This window comes from Habropoda laboriosa, unplaced genomic scaffold, assembly GCF_001263275.1.
Source record: "Habropoda laboriosa isolate 0110345459 unplaced genomic scaffold, ASM126327v1 scaffold222, whole genome shotgun sequence".
Classification (NCBI taxonomy): domain Eukaryota; kingdom Metazoa; phylum Arthropoda; class Insecta; order Hymenoptera; family Apidae; genus Habropoda; species Habropoda laboriosa.
In genome coordinates, this window is record NW_017100319.1 from 1 (window position 1) to 18,920 (window position 18,920).

The following is an 18,920-nucleotide window of genomic DNA, read 5'->3' on the forward strand; positions in this document are numbered from 1 at the left end:
CAGAAAAATCTCAGCAACATGTTAAAAAAAATTGCAGATGAAAAAAAGTAAAGTTAAAGAAATGATATTTTTCTATTACGATTTGTCGAGCCGTGAAATCTCGTAAAGGAAACCGACTGGCGTTACACGCTTGACTGACTGCGAGCGAGATAACATGTCTATACTGTCACTTGTAGAATCCGAACTTACTGACTCTTGTAGAGAATTTACCGTACATACGTTTTAATTCGTACGTTGCTACGCGCTTTTCACCGCGTATTGCTGCCTCCTCTCGAAGGAATTCCGATCCGAAGGATGAAAAATACGATTGTTCGAATCCAGAAGGCGAAATTCCTGCGTTTCCCATTCTCCTCTGGATAACAGAGAGAGAGAGAGAGAGAGAGAGAAGTGGAACTTGGTCGAAATATCAAAGTAATCTACTTGCTGCAAGACATCAGCGGAAATACATACATGTGCACACAAGGCTCTCGAGGCAACGGAAATAATCGAGTTTCTGAAATTTCCATCCATCTACCACGGCCTCCATTTCGCGTGACACGCCTTGGGCCGCGCAATCTGCGTGCAAAGCCTTTGCCGGAAAGTTAAGGGAAAATTATAATATCGTGGCCGTCGCGTGTGTACGTATACGTGTATGTGGAGAAACGGAGATTCGAAGAACCGGTGTTGAAGGATGAAGGGGCGCGAAAATTCACAGACAGGGTGTGTATGATTCGCAGACGTGTACAAGAGTGTATATATTTGTAAACCAGTGGCTAGAGATGAGTATAACGGTAAGAGGTGTACGGACACGCGCACGTGTTTGAGTATACGTAAAATAACGAGCCTACGAGAGAGAGAGAGAGAGAGAGAGGAACGAAGGGAGGGCAGAGACTCAAGTAGTATGCATCGTAAATTCCCTTTGTCCAGCCCCACGGAGCGAACAACAATTTGCAAGCGTGTCTAGGGTCACGTTTTCCCCGTTGCAAACGTTGCTTCGTCTTCGGTCACACCCCGATCGTAGAATTTGCACCGTTAGGCTCGAAAACGGTCGAAACGGAGATTTCGCCCCCGCGCTGTCGTTCGAAAAACTTTCACGGCTGTGAAACTGCACCGACGAGAACTAAAGTTCGCGCGAGTTTAGACGGTGTTTTTGCTCACGAGGTAAATTTTGAATCTTTCGCGCGTATGACAGGCTTTATGGCCGGGATAGGAACCGGAGAATGCACCAAACATGTACTAACTTTTCGAAGCTTTGCCCACCACCACCCACCTAACTTTTCCCAGTAACCTAACCGGAGAAGGCTTAACTATGTATGGCACACGCAACGAACCGTGAACCGAATATTACACCCTTCGTCCTACGAACTGAAGAACTGAACGAGGAATTGTTTGACGGGCAGGACCTCTCTCGCCATTTGTTTATTCAGGAAGAAGAGCTCCATTACAACGTCACCGCCGGCATAGTGCTCTCGGACCACTCTCTGGTGCTTCAGAGTATAACTCGAGAATCCGCTGGAAGGTACACCTGCATGGCCGTCAATGTCGAGGGTCGCGCTGGTTCTAACGTAGTGGACCTCGAGGTTATGTGTAAGTATATTTTCCTCCTCTTACGTCGTAAGAAAGAAAAAAAAAAAGAGAATATTTAACCGGACAAAATTTGGTCGTAAATGTTGACCAGCCCGCGTTTTTCTGCCTCGAGTTCACCAGGGTAATCATTCGTAACATATTCCCACTCCTTTCCATGATAAACGCGCCCCGCGAAATGTTTTACGCTGCAGTTTCTCGTTTTTATTAGCGGGTAGTGCGACGTCGTAAATGAAAAATGTAAAACAAGTAAGGAATGTAGACGTCCCAGTTCCCTGGACACGTTACGTTTTCCGGCGTGAGCGTGCATTATGTATCACGTTTGTGTTGCAGTCGCCCCTATTTGTAAGCACGTCTTGTACTCTGCCGGCTGGAGGTATCAGAACGCGACGCCGCCACCTTTGAACGTACCCGAAGAGGTTCACGGAGCCCTGAAGCACGAGACCATCAGCTTTGTTTGCGAAGTCGAGGCCAGCCCAACCTCCGTCACCTTCTATTGGACCTTCAACAGCAGCGGCGGTGATCTCAGCGACATTCCGTCCCCAAAATACACCAACGAAGGCACTTCCAGTAGACTGAATTACACCCCATCGTCCGACATGGATTACGGGACGTTAGGCTGTTGGGCCAGCAACATCGTGGGCCCTTCGAAACAGCCGTGCCTCTATCAAGTAATCGCGGCAGGTCCGTCCCGATATTCTATCGTTATTCCTCAGGGCGGAGAAAAGTCGGGTGTTCTATTTTGCAAATTGCGAGCAGCGTAGGAAAAAGAACCGTCGGTGAATTCCTGCGGGGATAATCACGGAATGAAGAAAGCCCGTTGTCTCCAGCTGCTCGTCGCCGAGTGTCTACGAGAGTTCGCGCCAGTTGTGTCGCACGCGGAAAATTTCACGAAAACCATAATTGAATATGTTCATTACGGTGTACATGCACGATGCGCCGGTACATAGTACCTACTTGACTTGGGGCTCACGGGAAATGTACTGACCGGGAGTCAGGTTGAACGGTAGAAACGTCGATCGGGCAAAACTACTTCTGGACCGGGACGAATCGGGCGAATTAATTTGGTCCGTGTCGCGTTACCGCCGCCATATACTACGCTCGGTCAATAGTTTCTCCGCGGTTCGATTTCAACTCCCCCGCGTGCACTGCTTGCAGTAATTGGACGCGTAATTTATTTTCGGTGGAGAAGCAACGTATTTCTTGTGTAATTACCGGACAGCAGTTTTTTGCCACCCGACAACCTGTGGTTGGCGCAAGTAGAGGCAACGCGGAACCCCACGCTGCCCCGCTGGCTCGCCCCCAGTCGCGAGTAATTAAATCGCTAATTGAAACGACGATGCGAGGCCGTAAGTGGAAACGCCGATACAGTCCCGTCCAACTTAGATCTCCCTCGCGCGTTTTCGCGATAAAACGCGCTTAATAATTCGCGGGCCACCGCGGGGCTCGAATAAAAAGACACAATTTCAATGAGAAACGACTGAAAACGAAGGGAAATCTGTTTTATCGCGGCTCCCACCAATCTACGCCACTGCGAAGGATTATTCTCGTTGCAAACAGCACCGCTGACCGACCACATCGTGCACCGTTTGCGCGTGCTTTTTCAAACTTGCCCTATTTGCATACAAGTGATCTCGTTAATGCAACACCATCGCCAATAATGACGGCCGTGGAACATAATTTCATTGGCCACGAAACGATGCAGCATCGCGTTGCGCGATGAAACCAAGTTATGTATGCGAACCGCGGCGCGACTACGCTGCTTTTTCCGCTGCACGAAAACAAGGAACGACGAACGTTTAGTCTAACGGAAAGTTGTCTCTCCCACGCAGGTAGACCGTATCCGTTGCAAAACTGCACGGCGTACAATCAGACCGGCTCGTTGATCAGGATATCGTGCGTGGAAGGATACGACGGCGGTCTGCCGCAGAAATTCGTCGCTATCGTGGATAAACAACGGCTGGAATCGGAGAATCCTTACTGGGAGCTGGAGCTTCACAAGCCAACGACCGTCGCCCTTTACGCGGTCAATATGAAAGGGTCGAGCGATCCGGTGATCATGGAAGGGGAAGCGTTAAAAGGAGTGGCCAAGTTCACCGGTGCGTAAGTACCTTTGACGCGAGTTGAACAGCCTATGGCCTATACGAAAAGACGGAAATGCAGCGTCCGTTTCATAAGCTCTTCAAAAGATACGACTCGTGAAAGCTCGCCGTTCTCGTTTAGAGATCGACAAATACTCGGGATACGTTCTTTTTTCTTCAACACACTTTCGTTAATTAGAGTCGATACGATACGTTTTCGAATTTCAACCGTCCCCTGTCGCTCCGTAGACGCGGTCGCAGTTGTTCTTTAGAGTCGAGGGACAAAAAATAGGGAGAAATGAGAATTGGTCGCGGTCCTGTTTTCTCTATTTTTCGCGTTCCCCTGTATCCGCACTACACTGACTCCGCGCAACTCCGATATCTCGACCGGGGACACGTAACGTAGATAAAAAAGTGTTTCGTGAATCCACGAATTCTTCTGTTTGCCACGAATACGATTTTTCCCTTTCTTTCTTCTCATTGTCGGAGCTATTGTGCCGTCGCTACAAAACTCCGTTGGTTTTTCAAAATTAACAACGACAAGAGATAGGAGAAATTTTGACGGAGGTTGAAATTCTGTTTTCTCTCGTCCCTTTCTTTCCCGAGTGTCGTCCGTTCTTCGATAGCAATACCACCGGCCCAGGCAATTTTCCTACCTCGGAATCTCTCGCTATAGCGTTCGTTAATCTTCCACGACAACCGAGACCAGCAATGGCGCGGTGGCGTAGTCTGGAGAATTAAAGTAGGCGTTAAAATCATCGTTTCACTCGTACTCTCCCCTAATTTCCCCCTCGAATCGCTTTTCGCGAAAGAATTTTCAAGGAAAACGCAGGACGAATCACGTACGCGTAGGTTGTTAAACGAATCGTACGTAGTAGGACTGGTGGAGATTTGGTTTATAGGGGAATCGGCGGCATCTTCGGTGGATATGTCGCCAATCCTGATTGGCCTAGGCGGCACCGCCACCGGTTTGGGGTTAATCGTGACCGGAGTACTAATGGCGTTGTGGAGAAAACACGCGGCAACACCGGCAAAACTGAAACGGCCACCTCAACAACCTAGCATCGCGACTTTCGCTGGTAAAGCCGAGGAAGAGGACGGAAATCCTGATCTAATACCCACCAGGGCCATGAGCAATCATTCGACAGGTAAGAAATTCCACGTTTCTTCGACAGTGTGTAGAGATACTTCTTCGTTCACGTCGAAAAATAATCCTCCATCTCATCTGGTAAATTTCTACTCAGACTGATGAAAGTGTTCCGTTTAAACGAGAATCAGCAAATATATCGAGTCCCGTCCTAAACCGCCAGCGGTGGTTAACGATACTTTCAAGGAAATTGCTCGCGAGGAACGCGTGTACGTTACATCGACCCGTTACCAGTCTAGATAGTATCGAGTTAGAATCAATGGCCGAACCACTCGACGTACCAACAATCGATAACGTCGCAAAATATCCTTACCGAACGTCCTCCTTTCGATCTGTCGTAAATAGTTGCTGTACCAAAGTACTTACCACGCGAATGGCAAGATTTCTCGAAAGAAAAGAAACTCCAACTTACCGATTATACAATATTATACGACGGCGTTAAGCTGCGATGGAATTTCTTGCAGATAGGAAGCCTCTGCATTACGGATCCCTGCCACGAAGGCCACGACAGCTGGAAGGGCGAGAAATGTCCCACGATGTCATAGAAGATTCAGATTATCCTCGAGCATCGCCAAACGTGAGTTGCCGGTCTTCGTCCTGTAAAAACGAGGAATGTCTCTGTAGACGATATTTCGTCGAAGCAGCTTGCGTAGATTTAGCGAGCGTCGTTCGCTCTCTTTCCAGACGTTTTACAGTCTTCAGAGGCCGCACCGGTATTCGGAAACGATGATCAGAAGCACCGTGATCCAGGAGAGCTGCATTTAAAAATGACGGAGGATCTCAAGAGAAACTGCGTACGAGGAGCTTGCGGCTCTGTCGCAACACGAGAAAATCAAAAAGACTAAAGCCATGCTTATGCCATATTGTACACGTTTAAGCGTACAAAGATATTTATTAGCAACTTGATAACGGTATGCCTTTGTAAATATTGTATATAAATAAAACACATCGATTTCGTGTTACGCCTTTCTACTCGATTCCCCAAGCTCCACCTGGAAATTCGATGAAGAAACGAGCCGATGAAAAATTCTGCACAACTGCGAAACTTTCTGCAATCCATCCAAACTGCGCCTTTTATCGCTCCTTTTCGTCTAATGTATTCTGAAAGTGAGAAAAAAGAAATCTTGCCATTTCTCTCCGGGCCCTCCACTATTTCCGCGAGAGATTTAATGCATCCGCGGACGTTAAATGCAGTTGGTAAAAAGGGAATAGCGAGTGTGTATATCTGGTATAGGAGCGGAGAACAAAGCTTGAAAACGTATATCTTCGAGACAGACCGAAAGGTGAAATCTGGGTCAAGGAAATGGACATTTAGGACTGACCTAGTCGGATTATACACCGACACGTACTACTTACGCTCTATCGCTGAAATCTCTTCGTTCGAGAATACGTATGGAAATGTGAGTGCTTACTTACGTTCCAACATCTTCCTAAATAACCAACTCTGTCGTTTTCTTTCCATTCGGAATGCCGCACCGTTATTTTTCGAAAATAACTTTCGATACTCACTCGACAATTTCATCGATTCTGGAAATTTCCGGCTCTCGTGTCGGTACTTCCTTCGATAAATAATTATTATTAAGCAAACTGAATTTTCCACCTACGTGTGTAAACAAATTTTTCAATCAGTATTCATATACGTGCGTTACATATTTATTTACGTATTTACCAACCTCTCAATCGGACCTCTCGATAATCTATGCAGCAGTAAGTAATGAATTTTGACTGGCGTACACCAAAGTACTTACGTAAAGGTTCGTTAAACTTGAAATACGATTCTACGTTTCGGTAGCTCGAAATAAAACTTCAACCGTTATTGAACGCGATCTGCTTGAATATTCAAAATGGCGGAAATATCGTTGCATTTAATGGAAATCGCACTGTTCTCGACTTCCAAGATCGTTCGAAAGAGAAATTATACAGCAACGGAAAAGTAAAATGAATTCATATCGCAGGAATTTTTCAATTTTTTCGTTCAAAATTAGAAACCAACCGTTACGTTCTAACGAATATTTCGTGCTACAGTTTTTATTTCATTTTCCCGCGTTCTTCTAGCTAAATACGTCTGGCTCAATTTCAACGAGAAAAACTCCAATCGACAGTTTCTATTACCTATTATTCATCGCAGTTCGATTGGTCAACTTATTCCAAACAAATGTACATATATTAATGTCGTATTAAACGTTTCGATACGTCCGATCCATCCATCGCCGTTCGTTCCATCGATGCGACGAAAAAGAAATTGTACAGCGCCACCTGTGAACATTGAACCAAGGAATTGTTACAACGACATCTCTGCCAACCAGTTCGAAGTAACAGTGAAGAACTTGTTAATTTAAGACACGAGTTCTATTCTAGCGGCATTAAACGCAAACCGGTCGCGTTATAAAAATTTCATTTCACAAGTTGGAAAAGTAATCGCTATGTCTCAGTCCAAAGGTATATTGACACAATTACAAAATATTTTAAATATACTTTGTACTATTCGCTTTACTCCTAAGTCACTTCTGTTTTTAATGCGATGCATACGTCAAATTCATGTCACGATACGCTGAATTGGCACTTGTGTACCCCGTAAAAATCAAATGATAACAAAAAGAGGGGTGTAAGGAAGATCAGTAAAAGAATCGTATTAATTTCGCAACCGCTTTAAATAAACCTTAAAAAACCTTTGACTTTCTTATTTTATGGTTGGACGAAGGAAGTGGAAAAAGTCGTGGATATCGTAGCAATAAGAAGATCAACTTCGGTGACAAGGGAAAAGAAATCGTGGAAAGCATAAACGAAGACAGTTTGGTCGTACAACAGTTTCGAACATATGCGCTCGAATTGGACGACAAACACGATCGTTTCGAAAGAATTGTTAAAATTGGCAGAGATGTTATTATTCAAAGTAAACGAATTATTTTTCTTTTACATACTATAGATAAAAAGAGCAAGGTGGAAAACGTGTTGCAGGAAAGTGAAATGGGAATACAAAATGTTGCCCAAAATTTATTCAGATATATAGCATGGGAATTAGAGAATCAAGACCCGTATATGTATCTTAAAGCTTACCGTAATGGTTTGCAAGAATATGTAGAAGCTGTTACATTTTATCAATATATCTACAATGCTAATATGGAAAGTTGGGTAGAATTGGAAAAAATACTTACCTACGACGTTTCTGAAAAATCTACAAATAAAACTATACAAACTTTGGTCACACCCTTCCAATTCATCCTAGGAATTGCAGACCTAACTGGAGAATTAATGCGCAAATGTATCAATAACTTGGCAACAGGAGACATAGCTAGTTGTTACCAAACGTGCAATTTTGTCAGAAGTATGTACAAGGGATTTCTTGGTTCTACGAGTACATCCAACAAAGAAATACATAGGAAACTTTGTACCTTAAGGCAAAGCCTCCATAAAGTGGAAAATGTTTGTTATACGATTAAAGTAAGAGGTTCGGAAATACCGAAACACATACTTGTGGATGTGGCTACTGAAGAATATGTGGAAAATGATGAAAGATACGAAGCTTATTAAATGCTTATAAACATTGAAAGAATAATAAATAGCAAACTTACAGATATATCGCAAATATTTTATAGCTATTTTTAAATGTTTATTTAACCGTTTAAGTGCTGACAAGCGCGATCGCGCTGCTGCCTGTTATTGTAATTTCTGCGTTCACTGCCGCCGATACTTGTGATGACAAATAAAAAATATTTTATTCTATGTTTCTATGTCGTAAACAGCGCCGTTCCCCGCACTTTTCACGAGGAACGCAAGGAACACGTTAGCACTCGAACGGTTAACATTGTTTTTCTTAATTATCTTCCTAATATTAATATATTTCTTTACATAGATATAAAATATACTCTAAGATTTCACATATATGTATAGTTACAATTGTACAAATAATTTAAAAATAATCCAAATATTTTCAAATAATATCTTTTTAATCAGTTGTATTGTCTTCAGATTCGGAATACAATTCATCGCTAGAAGGATCGTATTCAGATTCATCCACAGATTCATCCATAGATTCCTCTCCAGATGAATCTTCCATTCCAGATAACGTATCCAAAGATACACGTCCCTGAGTTTGTTTACGACTTCGTTTGCCATGTTTATTGGTATTATGTTTGAACTGCATTTTGTGCTGAGCACCCGTACGGTAACATTCTGTACCATAAGGACACTCTTCTCTGTTATCAGGGGCGTCGTAATCAGAATCCTTAGGATGACTAAATTCAGCTTTGTGCTGTGGATTTTTCCTACCGAAAGATTTTTTGTAAAACATTTTATAATAAAAGAAAAAAATATTAAATTACCTGTAGCATTTCTCTGCATATTTGCATTTTTCCCTTGAAATATTCAACGTTGCACTAGTAGACCCATTTGATGCATCTTCTGTTGTAACATTTTCAGAGTTTTCAGTTGTAGAAGACATATTTGAATTCTGTATAGAACTTAAAGTTTTTCCATTTGCATTTTCAACTTTATAAACATCATTCTCCACTGCAGACAATTCATCTGTGTTTTGAGATTCCTGTATTACTTTACAATTTGTATCCTGCATTACATCTTCATTTTTATCATTTGATGAATTATTTACTTCAGTTATATCATTATTATTACTATTTAACATTTTATTTAATACATCACTCGAAGATCGTAAATTATCTCCTTCTCCTGATTCTGAACAGAGCTTTTTATCAGGTACATTCGAATTTACATCTTTGTTAGCCTATAAAGTAATTAATAAAAAATGTTGAAAGACTAGTTGTTTTAATCATTTAAAATATCGATATAGTACTTTTCGTTTTAATGTACACTCTTCGTTGTTTTCCATTTTGTCAGACAGGGATATAATTTTAAACCAACATTTATGCGGTACCAAAGAACAAACGTCTCCAGGTTTTATGGGAACAGTATTACCCAATTTAAGAAGCTGCCATCGCGGAGATTCGCTAGATTTCATATAGCATGATGAAACCTGATGCTGAAAAATAATTCCTATAAGACATTGATGTGTACTTTCAGTGTACTTAATTCATACGAGACTGTTATTACGTGGCGTCTAAACACCACGTGCTCCGTCTTACCGGTGTTATTGTCATTTCATTCTCAGGCGTTAAGTTTATCGTTACAGCGTGTTTTACTATCCGTTCATCGTCACACTGAAATTAAATTACGCAAACTATGCTTACGTATTTTTACAATATCTTTATGTTCCAAATACACAAAAGTTTCACGATTAAATATTAGGCGCAATATACGAAACATAATAAACTGTCACGTGATATGGTACATTTACAACGCATGCGCGAGAAACATATAACCTACCATAATTTTGAAGTAATTTGTTAGCCAAGAATACTTTTACGTTAATCGCTTAATGTCGTTACTTTCTTTTACTTCTTCGTCTGTGTAATTAAATACTTACTCCAGTTTCAACATTGTGGCCAATGATGTTATTACCTATTTGTAAATCAACTTTTTGCACTAAGTCGTTATCCACACGAAGTATTTGTAACTTGTTCATTTCTATCGTTTATCAAGTTTCTTGTAAATTTTCCAATTATGTCACATAGAAGATTTTTCATATTGTAAATTAGTTACCAAATACATATAATGTTATTGCAATAGTAAATAAACGTTGTACAAATGTTTAAACAAAAAAAGAAAAAAGGAGAAAACGAAGTTAATCGCAGTCGGCTAAGCAGGTACTATTATTAAGAATTTTAATTACTTGCAATATTATTGGTAAAATAAGATTTAAATAATGATTTTTTTTTCTAAAATAATTCTATAATTTCGGGTAGTTATGTTGTAAAGAGAAATACACGAGAGCACTAACAATTAAATCTGTTTCTTTTCATTTACAATCACAAAGAATGTACAGTTTTATAAACAAATGAAATAAAATGCGAAGGGAATTAGAAATTTGATGTGATAGTGAAAATATGTTATAAAAGAATCGCCAAGTAGGAAATGATTGATTATTTTTATGTATGTATGTGCATCTGCGTAAATGTAATCAGCCAGACTATTCAGTCAGTTCGCAATAAACTATCCGTCCATATCGTTGTGTTATCATTGTATTAATAATATTTGCGACTATAAACAATTGGCAAACAAATAATATAATACTTTTAATGAACTCGTTGCTCTAATATTGACTATATTTGTTCTTCGATATAAAGGAATCTTGTTCGCTTTACGAGACGTAAAACATTTATAAATAATAGTAACTATTCGGTGATCATTTAGTAATAATTTGGTAATAACGGTAGAAAAATCCGAGAAATACATATGTACATGTTGATTGAAATAATTGTATCGCAACTAGAACAATAAATCGATTAATAAATTTGCCATATTTTCCTTCCGATCAGTACTAATCGTGAAATGAAAGATATCATTTATTATGGACTCGTCATTCAGTTTACAATGTAGGAACATTATAAATCGCGGATTTGATAAATCAAATATAGTTCGGTATACCTAACAGGCCAGACTCCTCCGATCACTAACGGTTTCAATAACGCATACCGATTCAAGAAAACGTCCAATCAGCAAACACCTCTTGAAAGAGTGAATCATTCGCTTCGACACACGACAACGCTATTCACGATATTAACATAATTCTCACTTTCGTCACTTATAATTAGGTAATTAGTTAATGTCAGCATACGCACGTATCACAGTATACCTCGAGGAGCTTACAATTAGACGAAAAAGAGTAATTTTATACATTTACTACTTGCCAAAGAGTAGATTGTTTCACACGTCACGTAACTCTCAGGTTAAAAGTAACATAATTCAACAAACGTTTCGTGAATTATCATAAAAGCTACGATATTGTTGTTTTTGATGCAATAACATTTTCAAATTCGTTAATTTAATATAAAAACAGGGCTGCTACTGTTTTCTCTTACACACCATATTAAAACATACATTTCAAAACACAATTACTTCTCTCTGTCCATTATTTTCATCTGTATAAAAACAGAATTTATTAGACATGTACACAGTACGCATATACACATATGTATATGTATATATCTTCTAATTCACTTGCTTATAACGTAAGGTATGAATATACGCAAAAATATCCTTTGAGATAATTTTAATACTTCTATCGAAAAAAATGTTTCCCAAAAAAGTACATTATCGCTATGACCAGTGATTTTTAATGGTTCAAATATAAATTAAGTCTATTATGGGCTTAACAATCGTAAAATATTTATAAATATTGTTTGCAATTCATGCCATGACGGATATTATTGTCTAAGAACCGCTGATTCACAATTATCTAAATCATGTTGTATACATATATAGTTTTCCCATTAATTTCTTCTCATAAATAATTTTTGCATTACCATACTTTTATTTGCTTGCATTTCGTCGCTAAATTACTAACATTTTGAAAAAAATGCCCATGACAAAGAGTAAAAAAATGTTTCATCATTTTCAAATTGTTTAAAAATTACGATACAAACCGTTTTTACACTTTGACGTTAACATCTTAACGTGCCTGTGTGTGTGTGTGTGTGTGTTTGTGTATATATATACATATATATTTGTTTCATTATTTATTTTTATAAAGTAATAAATAGTATTGCCGTGTGGAATATGCAATATGAAATACTGTCCATCGTTAGAATATTCAATAACTATTTAACTATATAAAAATATTTCTTTTATTCGTTGTAAAAATTATTCATTGTTATGTCGCGTTAACGTATAGAACTTTTGTAAATAGAATTAACACCTCCTTCGAAAAGCCCTACATATGTATGTACATATGTAGACGTATAATCAGACGCAGAACTATAAAAAATTCTTGCTGTAATATACAATTGATTTTCTCTTTTACGTTAAACTTTCAATTAATCATGTATGTTTCGTAGCTCTCAGATATAAAGTCGTTTTTTGTGTTAAGTTTTCAACTGATCGTACATCGATGATGCACTCATTATAGATTTTCAATAAAGCGAACAAGTTTCTCCGAAACATATTCGTGCAACCATATTATAGAACAAATAAAAATTTCCTTTCTTTAACTTACGATCTTATTAAGGCAATTTAGTTAACGACAATCTGGCTATACATTTCTGAACTGCGTTAACAGGAAATGAAGCATAAAGAAGAAACGTTATAACATAATAAAGTTTTCACTTAAAATTGACAACGTAAAAAAATAATATTTGCCATAAGTAAATTTAAACAAATGAAGTAATATAGAATAATCTGCTTTATAAATTATCTAGTTTGCTTTTTTACTCACGATAAAAACAATTAATCCCGAGTAATGAATATGCAAATTAAAATACTGCATAAAAACATTTCATATTTACATATTGCTCTGACTGATTACAATAATTGCATTGCTCGTTAATCTATACCGCAAAAAGCAAATCATTTAAAATCGTGTCTCTAAACAATTATAATTAAATATTGGTAATATAAAAGTTTTTGACAATATGTGTATATATATATAAGCATTTAGTATTAACACTATTCAATTCAAATTTGTTGGCTTAACAGGACCTTATTGGAATGATTTAGTACAGTATGTAAGATCAAACATACTTATGTATACATATATACATGTACACACAATTTACTTGTTACTTTCGCAATTTACTTGGTATTTTCTTACAAAATTTGTGTAACACTATGTAATGTGAATATCTTTCCCACCTAAATAAAAAAAGAATGGAAAGCAAGGACGACTGATAGGCACCGAAATTAATTTACCGAAATCAAAATGTGTCTGTAAGCAATCAATTGTTAGATGCCTTGAGGATGATAATTGTTTAATTATCGATTTTTTTAAACGATACTGGAATAATTTTCACTTGGCCATACATAATACAAGTGACGATAATGGGTACATGGTTGAAACTGCATTTTTGGAGATTGCAGCGTACGCATTAGCGGGACGTATTCTTCTTCGTGTCTTGAAGATGTGTTAATATCTGCTTCTGGCTATACTATGGTACCTCCACTTTCTGCGGGACTGACAACGTGGAGAGCATTTCCAACCTGCCCTATTCCCGGCTGTAATTAAAAGATGCACGAAAGTTCACTACCAAAAGTAATTCGAATTATTTTTACAGAAATTCTGCAAATGTTGAAAGCATTTCAAACACAGATTTAACTTCTAAAAGTGCATTGAAGAATATAGTGCAACGACAGTATAGAAGTATAATATCGGTACATAATCTTAGAAACGCCTCGGCAAGGCACATACTACGAGAACAAGCATATATAAATCATACTGTACTACTCGATCCAATAAAGCAATAAACAAATCAAGAAAACGATAAATTATTATACGTACCATGCTATAAACTCTGGAACGATCATCCATGATTTTCTTGCATCAGCCAAAGCATGGTACAGAACATTAATCTTTCCAATCAAAGTAACAAATTAATGCCCCACCAGCTTAAGAAACAAGCACAAGCATCTTCCGATAAAATTATAAGACTGTCACTATAAAAGAAGCAATGCATACTATATGAAAATTATCACAAATTTTAACTGGTTAAACCGCTATAACATAAGGGAGCATGGGATATTTTCATGATAGAGATGCTTTATGCAAAACACCAGAAAACTGAATCAAACAGTTTATATTCAAAAATTTACAATTACAAAAATAATTATATAATCGCGCCAAACGTTAGACACACATATATATATATACACATATATATATACATATATGCACATAATGATTCAATATTTTCTCTGGAGTTACTGCATTGCATTCTGTATAAAACTCAAGCAGGAAGCAAGCAGCAATATTTCATTCAAATTTTTGCTTTATTGTACAACAAGGCAATTCACTGTTTTCAACAAAGGATTAAATGTCACATCATTATAATCCGGGATAATAGTTTAACTAAATAATTCATCAACTTTCTATCATTTGCTAAGCTAAGCTAATAACACTTTATAGGAAAGAAAGAAGGGTTTAAGGGGCCTGCCCTGTTACAAAATCTTATGGGGCGCAAAACAATGTTACTCTCAATGATGCAAACCAAACATAAATATATTCTATTTATAATCATACTAATGTATTTCTTCAATATTCATACTGAATATATTTTGACCAGATGATCATTAGGCACAATTATAAATGGAGGTTTATACCATTAAGAATTAAAATTAAAACATTTTAATGTAATAATTAGAAGTGAAATAATGTTACATCTCACATATAACATGTAATAAAGAAAACTAAAACTTTTGTAAACACAAAACATTGATCAAGCTTGTCCATTCATAGTACCATCCATCTGTACATTTCTGTAATTGATACACAATACAGACTAAAAGATATTGCTAGTTCTTTAATTTATTCCAATGGCACCTTTTAATATAATGTATACTGCTTTGGATTAAATGTAAACTAGGATTTAGTTTGTAGATATGAGAAAAAAATACATTTATTCTCAAATAAAAATCTTCAAAATTAGCATATATATATATAACACATATGATGCCGCGAGAACATTTATTACAATACCAGAGACAAAAAATAACAAAATTACCCCTTCGTGTCTTTCACATTTAATAAAGTTATGTGTCTAAAAGAACGTTTTCCACCTAATACAATTCAACAATGGTAATAGGAAAATTGTCCAAAGCGTTATCATATCTCCTATTTTCTTTTTTTTTTTTTTTCCATTCAATAGTGACAATGATTTTAAATTCTATTACTATTTATATACAAATTGGAATTCGTTTCTAAAAAAAAACCCTACTTCACAAAATTGCAATAACAATTGAAGATGGGTTACATCATAGATCGTTAGATCGCAAGGAATTAATATTGGTGTAAGGATTGCTATGATGATGTGGCCTGTGCAGAGTGCTGCTGATGGTGAGAGGACCTACCATGTGACCAGGCCTTGCCCATGTGTAGACGTATCCATCTTGACACGCTGTTACAAAGCAGTCTTCCCTAAACACTAATTCAGTCAATCTCTCATGCGCCAACTTCTTGCACACCAGTGGTTCTAGCACTGGGCACTCATCAAACCTAGGGCACCAGGCAGTTCCTATCAACCTCATAGGATCGTCCATCACTGAACTAACCTTTTTATTTGCACCTACTAAACTTCCACTGACACTGTTCATATTACTACTTGTATTTGAATTAGTGGTAGCTTTATCGCCACCACTGTTCTGCATTATTGTGCTATTAGACGCACCACTACCTCTCATAGTGAGGCTAAAGTTCCTTTTATGATTATCACCTTTACGCTCACCAAAACCAAGGCCTGCTAACCTTTGTGTCAATGAATTTACAGTTGACACTGCTGTATTTGTACTCGTGCTATTGTTACTACTTTCATTATTACCACTCGCGTTTCCTTTGCAATTAACATTATTCAAATTATTATGTTTAGAATTGTTCAAGTGATGATTCGTCGTTGAACCATTCCCACTGTTGACTGTTCCAGATGTAGAAAGAGTACTAGAACCTGCTGCAGACGGCCTTTGCTTTGCACACATTGGTTGTCTTAACACATCTTCTGTGATATCCCACAAACACAATTGAGTATCTTGTGACACACTACCTAACCTGTAGCATGCACCACCTGACACTCTTAACTCTGAACTACAAGAGTTCCTGTTTGAATGAACTCCTTGTGAAGTTGTAGACAGACGATTGGATTTCTCATGGAAGTGATTATGATTATTGTGTGGCAATGTTTCATCATCTGAACCACTGAAGTCAGGATCATGATCTCCATAAGATGTAGTGTAAGGATCAAAGGCTACAACGCTTACCCAGCTGTGATGACCCTGACCTCGAGCTACCACTCTTTTCTCATGAAAGCTCCAAATTGTCACAAGATCATCTTCACCACCAACAACAACGTATCTTCCATCTGGTGACCAACATACACACAAAAATCCACCGAAATAACTTCTTGCTGAACCCACTAACTCCATTGTATTGTACTGAAATACTCGTAGGAACCCATCTTGGGAAACAACTGCTAAATTTGAGCCACACGGGCTAAAGGCAAATTCATTTATACAGCATCCTTCTGCACCTATTACCCATCTATACAAAGGGTTTCTTGTGGATTTTGTTTTACAAGTGTATATGGCATAACCATCTCCTGATTTAAAAGTCTGATAATGAGGGGCTGTTGTACCACACAGAAGTTCTTCATTATATAAATATAGTTGCCCAGAACTGTGTGACACCAGAAACAGATTGTTTGATCCAGGAACCCATTTTATACATGTCACTTTGCTTTTATCTATCAATCTCTGAAACATTAAAAAGAACATAAAGATAATAAACAATGTATTATATCCTACTTATTATACAAATATAACATATATACATGTATATGTGTTGCATAATCATTATTGTGAATTGGCAAAAATTATATAATTATTTGTTCAGTTATTCCATTGAGTTATAGAACCTAAATGAAATTTACCAAAGTTAAATATCACATATGACAGTAGTAAATATAAAGTATGTGCTATAAAAGGTGCAATACCACTAAACTACTACTAACATCTTTATTTATCATGTTTCAACAAGATAACACATTGATATCTGAGAGATTGGATAAAGTGCTAACAACTTTTGTACACATTACTTGAAAATATCTTTCTATAGTAGTTAGAATAATGTATGAAGTGTCACATAAGCTATCAACCTATCCTTAACAAACATATTCCCATAATATTAGGATTGTACCAGGAACATTTTACAATCTCCTTATATATTCAAAAAATCTAATTCACAATATTGATAGCCTTGATATAATTTATTACTTTTAAAGCAATAAGTTACTTACATCTTCATTATATAATTTACTGAGTTCCTTTTTTATTGGATCTATTAGTTGAATCTGTCCTGTAGAGAAACCCACTAATAATGGTGCACTGTCTGCAGTTGCTGTTGTTTGATTAAAATTATGGCAAGTTGGATTAGTTCCTTTGTATAACTTTTTGTCCACTGGTTTATTTAAGTCCACAGCCTGAAACATTTTCATTCAACATTAACTCATTACTGATTTTAACAAAGATTCAAAATTAGAACAATATAAAAATGTTTAACAAGTAATAAGATTTACTAGTATTGATCAGGAATATGTTCTTCCAAAGTAAAGAATCTCTTAGATAAAGTTGTTTATTAAGTATAAAATTTCATCAATATTAATCTTTCAAATGCAACAACAAGAAGATTTTCGTCAAATATTTACAACAAATTAAATAATGCGTTTAATATAGAAAGAAAAATTTAACTAGGAATATGTTTAACGGATACAATTTTACTTGTGGTTAACGAGTAAAGTAAGAGGATTGTCTGTGTTAGGTGTGGTGATGGTGCAAAGATGGAGTCTCAGTATGTGTTTTCGAGGTTAGGTTTGAACAAATCCATGCTTAATTAAACATGGACACAATAATAAACGTATTAGTTATATGGGAAGAATTCACTTTACCTTTTTAACCCCTCGATACACATAAACATAGAGCTCCTTGCCAAAATTGAAACACATTCGGTCACCTAGACCTTGCGTACCCGTAGGATCCGCTGAGTCCGGCAAAGTTACGAAAGACACCCTAACGGATGCGCTTCCTTGACTGTTCGTGTAACCGACCCTATTTGGCCTTGAATACTCGGACAAAGTCATTAGCTTGTAAGTTCCTTCCCGCGTGACAAACTGTGTTTTCAAGTCCTCCTTCCCTCCTCCATCCAACTGCACAGCCATCTTACCACCAGCGGGGCGACGGAGGAGCTCATCAGATACGAAAAAACTTTCGTTGGCTTTTGCCTTCGTACACGTCCACCAATAATCCCTTGCTCGAAAGCTTTTAAAAGCTGTCAAACACCAACTGGGCAGTTCCTCGTATTGAAAAACTTCCAAATAATCACAGCTTACCGGTTCTATACGTAACCACCGCTAAGGGCGCCTCAAGTTCTATATCGAAACTGTCTGTGCATTTACGACCCGCAGTTCATACTCTCAACCACGTATAGGATAACTCTGTCCCCACCGTACTTGTAATATTTCTCCTGCTTCTATATATGTAATGTAATGCAAAACTGAAATAGTATACACCTGGAATAGAGGGAAATT

General features: G+C 37.6%; 4 protein-coding genes across 6 annotated transcripts; 2 read left to right on the plus strand and 2 right to left on the minus strand.

Moving 5' to 3' along the window:
- Window positions 1-758: 758 nt before the first annotated feature.
- LOC108574110 lies at window positions 759-5,556 on the plus strand. The gene is made up of 7 exons (XM_017936628.1): window positions 759-770; window positions 1,407-1,566; window positions 1,897-2,247; window positions 3,396-3,662; window positions 4,547-4,792; window positions 5,256-5,368; window positions 5,476-5,556. Exons 1-7 carry the CDS (start codon window positions 759-761, stop codon window positions 5,554-5,556), a joined length of 1,230 nt encoding a protein of 409 aa, XP_017792117.1.
- A 1,644-nt stretch (window positions 5,557-7,200) lies between these two features.
- LOC108574178 (translin-associated protein X) lies at window positions 7,201-8,528 on the plus strand. The gene is made up of 2 exons (XM_017936709.1): window positions 7,201-7,230; window positions 7,493-8,528. Exons 1-2 carry the CDS (start codon window positions 7,215-7,217, stop codon window positions 8,320-8,322), a joined length of 846 nt encoding a protein of 281 aa, XP_017792198.1. The 5' UTR covers window positions 7,201-7,214; the 3' UTR covers window positions 8,323-8,528.
- A 209-nt stretch (window positions 8,529-8,737) lies between these two features.
- Window positions 8,738-10,327, minus strand: LOC108574111 (aprataxin and PNK-like factor). Its single transcript, XM_017936629.1, has 6 exons — window positions 10,229-10,327; window positions 9,888-9,962; window positions 9,599-9,784; window positions 9,398-9,529; window positions 9,114-9,355; window positions 8,738-9,056 (listed from the first exon to the last, which is right to left on the minus strand). The coding sequence occupies exons 1-6, from the start codon at window positions 10,325-10,327 to the stop codon at window positions 8,738-8,740; spliced, it is 1,053 nt and encodes a 350-aa protein (XP_017792118.1).
- Window positions 10,328-13,751: 3,424 nt separating this feature from the next.
- LOC108574163 (WD repeat-containing protein 20) lies at window positions 13,752-18,763 on the minus strand. Of its 3 annotated transcripts, XM_017936693.1 has the most exons (5): window positions 18,282-18,748; window positions 17,634-17,816; window positions 15,700-17,091; window positions 14,135-14,289; window positions 13,752-13,851 (listed from the first exon to the last, which is right to left on the minus strand). In XM_017936693.1, exons 1-4 carry the CDS (start codon window positions 18,549-18,551, stop codon window positions 14,287-14,289), a joined length of 1,848 nt encoding a protein of 615 aa, XP_017792182.1. In that variant the 5' UTR covers window positions 18,552-18,748; the 3' UTR covers window positions 13,752-13,851; window positions 14,135-14,286. The 3 variants fall into 3 exon arrangements, with proteins under 3 accessions (XP_017792182.1, XP_017792181.1, XP_017792180.1); XM_017936692.1 differs by lacking the exons at window positions 13,752-13,851; window positions 14,135-14,289 and having other exon boundaries at window positions 15,604-17,091; window positions 18,282-18,661; window positions 18,723-18,763; XM_017936691.1 differs by lacking the exons at window positions 13,752-13,851; window positions 14,135-14,289 and having other exon boundaries at window positions 15,604-17,091.
- Window positions 18,764-18,920: the final 157 nt, after the last annotated feature.